This window comes from Syzygium oleosum, unplaced genomic scaffold, assembly GCF_021117445.2.
Source record: "Syzygium oleosum isolate NSW1041296 unplaced genomic scaffold, Sole_v2.1 Sole_v2.01, whole genome shotgun sequence".
Lineage (NCBI taxonomy): Eukaryota > Viridiplantae > Streptophyta > Magnoliopsida > Myrtales > Myrtaceae > Syzygium > Syzygium oleosum.
In genome coordinates this window covers 3,033,166-3,036,749 of record NW_026607485.1, presented here as the reverse complement: position 1 = coordinate 3,036,749, position 3,584 = coordinate 3,033,166, and the positions used below count along the sequence as shown (strand labels likewise).

The window sequence follows — 3,584 nt, the reverse complement described above, 5'->3', positions numbered from 1 at the left end:
TATTCAATCCTATTTTCGATAGGAGCTTTGATAGCTTCAATAAGACGCTAGAGTTCTGCGTGGAACAGGCAGCAGGCATGCCCATTCCACCTATAGAGGGTACCGATCATTATTCCAAAATTCATACAATATGCAATACAAAGACGGGACTTCCAAACAAAAGCCTAGGAGAGTTGATGCGTGACAGAGAGTGTCTTATTCCAGCATAGTAAGTAGATCTCCTCCTCCCACAGTTCTTCTCTTCAAGTACCACCTGCTCCTTGTAAAATTGGCACAAAGGATGAGAAAAGCCAGCAACAGGATAACAAGCTGGAATCCAACTAAGTTATGCAAATGAAACTACCAAAGTAGTTGATGCAATTTGAGTTTCTTTTCTACGACACTCTATCTCTCCCTCTGCGGGAGCACGCGCATGTGCGTGCGAGTGAAAGGGAGCTGTTTGGCAATTTAATGTGAACCTTCTTGCCGTCTAGAACTTTTCTCTATTCCTACTTTTTGCCTCATTTCTTCTTATTGTTGCAGATCAAATATCTGCAATGACCATTGTATATGTTCATGAAGGTGTTTGACTAGTATTAAACTGTCGGGCATCTTTTAGATACCGTCAACATACAATTTGCATTGCAATATTAACCAAAACGTCGCAGGGAATATGTCAAGGACTCGTTTCTCTCCGCAAAGATGATGCAATCAATCCATTCTCATAGTTCAGAGTTCTCCCAGGCAAGTGAGTTGTCTGTATTCGAGAAAGAACTTATTTTCTCGAAACTGAGGATAAAAATACACAAAATTGTTCAAAGGGGTTTAAACACAGGAAATTTGAAATCTCAATGTGATCTAGCGAGAGTCTGCCTTTGTACCATGGTACAGGTAGATGAGGCGGGGAATGCTATAAAACATGGAGAGCGGCTTTATTTGTTGTTGATAGTTCCAAAGGGGGGCCAGAAAATCTTGCTCGTGAGATAGTGAGTACAAATTACGGAAGGAGCTATTCAGTAAGTCATAGAGGAAAGGCCGGCAAATCTGTGGGCCTGCTTCCAGATGTCGAAAACTATATCTACACGGAGTAGAAATTGATCGATCTGGACTCGAAAATGGACATCTAGAAAGTCTCTGTGATATGACTTGAGTGAGATTCAGCAAGATAATCAGAGGATGAGAATTTGATATATCTTCTATATGCCAAACAAATTTATGATGCTCACTGTTTGCATCTCTTCCCATCATTTTGGCCGTGAGTCTAGCATATCCAGCGTAAGTACGTACACTAAACAAGTTAAGACCTCTAGGCTATTTGTTGAATGACGAGCAAAGACGGGAAGCATGCTATATATTGACTGAGATTTTGTAATGAGTACCTGTAGTGCTGTTGTTCCAAAGTACTTGAACATCAATGGCAGTAAGGTTTTGATCATCAAGGCGCTTCCATGTTTTAATTGACTTCAAAGGACCCCAACTTGCCTCGTCTGTTTTCTCTAATGTTGCTTGGACCACCCTTGCCCTCCTTGCCCATCCAGCCTTCCCATAGGCATGGTATCCAAAACCCCCACCATAACAGAGCTGTATACCAGTATATTCGCCACAAAAGTCGTTAAGGTGATCGTGGCCCGTGAAAACAGCTTTAACATCACCTGCTTCTACCATAGTTGTAAAGAAGCCCGAGTTTACAGAAGGAGAGCTAATGCCATCTTGATTTACACCAGTATAATTTGATGAATCGACACTTGCATACTCGGGCAGTGGGATATGGAAGTAAACGAGCCCTGGCGCTGGTGCTTCCTGAGCCTCTGGCTTACTCATATATGCTTTCTGCAACAGAAACACCCAAAACGAACTAGTTAATCACGTAATTATCGTCATCAAGTTGGGATGAGGCTCAAGAATCTTAGGTTTCTTTTGTTTCGCTGAAAATAAATGATTTGAAAAATATTTTCCTAAATATGATCGCTTGTATCTTTTACAAAAGTGAACGAACGAAAAATATTTTTATCGTTAGCAAAAATATTTAGACATAAAATCATTTTTTATCGACTAATTATCTTAAGCGATGAAAGAAAAGGATGGAACAATTCAAGAATTCATTCAACACGCAGTAAGATTATTCATGAAGAAATGCCAGATAAACGTTAAAAACTTAAAAACCAAATAAAAGTTAAAACATTTAAAACTGAGTGATTCCAAGCAAGAGATAGTCAGAGACGATGCTTCCATGAACCATGTAAATGTAGCAACAGTTGGTCAGTTACCATGGTAATAAATTGTTTAAGTACTTTAGCTCCGCTTATTTAAGGAAGAAACCTTTATCTCTTACCCCCAAAACATTGAACTCAATGCAATTCCTGACTAATATTCTTTTGTTTCACGACAGATATGAATACCTACATGAGATATCCAGAAGGAACGTCGACACTCGTACTTTTTCCTTCTGTGAAGCTACACTTGATAGCTATCCCTTTTGAATCGGTGTTCACTCTGTTGTATATAAGGAGACAGACAGTAAAGACTTTTGAAAGGAACTGGCAACATTAATACCTGAAGCTTCATAGACGTGCGTTGGAACCAAAGTTGCTGAGAGGGTTTGATCCAACCGTAACCAGAAATTGAAGGAACTGTCGAATAATCTCCACTATCGAGGAAGTAAAGATTGAGGACTGATTTGTTTTCAAACCCAGAGCCTTCAACTCCTTGGACCTCCACGTTGTAATTGCCAAAACCATCAATGACATCAACCCCGGTAGGATTGACCTGAGACAAAGTGTGATTGAGGCTAGCTATATGTTTCATGACCCCTTCTCTTGGCAAGGTGGACTCTTGGTCATGGTTTCCCAATACGGCAGCCCATGGTATGCTTGCAGAAATGGCAGGGGAAAATGCATATTCTAAAGATCTTGCAGCATCAGTCGCATCAGAGCAAATATTATCCCCTTCATCACATTGTAAAAGCATGAAACAGTTAGCTTTGAGTTCCTTCATTCATCAATGTTGGTGCCTAAGGCTGAGTTGTAATTGCAAAATACCTCAAGTGACTGTCATGTAGAGTGTATGCGTATACAATAGATACAAGCAAAAAACATGATATAGAAGCTTGATTTGTTTGAGAATAGAAGAGAATTAACCCGTGAAAACAATGAGGTCAGGCTTCTCAGCCAGGATCATCCGATGGATGAAGGCGGTGGTGTTGAGGTCGGAGCAACTTGCCAACTCAGAAGGAAGAAGGTCCCTGCAGGGTGTGGTCTTGCCATCGGCATAGTGCATGTCCGCCACCTGCACTATCTTGAATTCCCCGTTTTCCCTGAACCGCAACTGCTTCGGCTTTGTTTCTTCTGTCGAAACGGCGAGAGAACTCAAACAAAGGACCGCTGCTGCCACCAACAGACCCTGGACGCCGATTGTCTTCTTCTTCTCCTCCATATTCTTGATGCCCACGGAAACAAAACTTCCGTTTAATGGTGGACTCACACTGATCTATTACCTAATCTTCTCTCTCTGCTCCAGTGTAAAAACCATTCGGAGTCCACAAGACTTCTTTAAAAAAACGGAGTTCACATTGAAGGAGTAGCTGACTGAAGATTTGTCATGTTAAA

At 41.0% G+C, this 3,584-nt stretch overlaps 1 protein-coding gene across 2 annotated transcripts; it reads right to left on the bottom strand.

Moving 5' to 3' along the window:
• Positions 1–3,584, bottom strand: LOC115690060 (probable inactive purple acid phosphatase 29). Of its 2 annotated transcripts, none has more exons than XM_030616300.2 (4): positions 3,117–3,584; positions 2,533–2,924; positions 1,359–1,809; positions 1–259 (listed from the first exon to the last, which is right to left on the bottom strand). In XM_030616300.2, the coding sequence occupies exons 1-4, from the start codon at positions 3,409–3,411 to the stop codon at positions 243–245; spliced, it is 1,155 nt and encodes a 384-aa protein (XP_030472160.1). In that variant the 5' UTR covers positions 3,412–3,584; the 3' UTR covers positions 1–242. The 2 variants fall into 2 exon arrangements, with proteins under 2 accessions (XP_030472160.1, XP_056165975.1); XM_056310000.1 differs by having other exon boundaries at positions 1–253; positions 3,117–3,470.

What these genes read in the sequence shown, in the direction of transcription:
- LOC115690060 (XM_030616300.2), bottom strand. Translation starts at nt 3,411, where the DNA reads ATGGAGGAGAAGAAGAAGACAATCGGCGTCCAGGGTCTGTTGGTGGCA. An exon ending in TGACCTCATTGTTTTCACGG is followed by an intron (nt 2,925 to 3,116) that starts GTTAATTCTCTT and finishes AATGTGATGAAG; the next exon opens with GGGATAATATTTGCTCTGAT. An exon ending in GCACGTCTATGAAGCTTCAG is followed by an intron (nt 1,810 to 2,532) that starts GTATTAATGTTG and finishes TTTCTGTTGCAG; the next exon opens with AAAGCATATATGAGTAAGCC.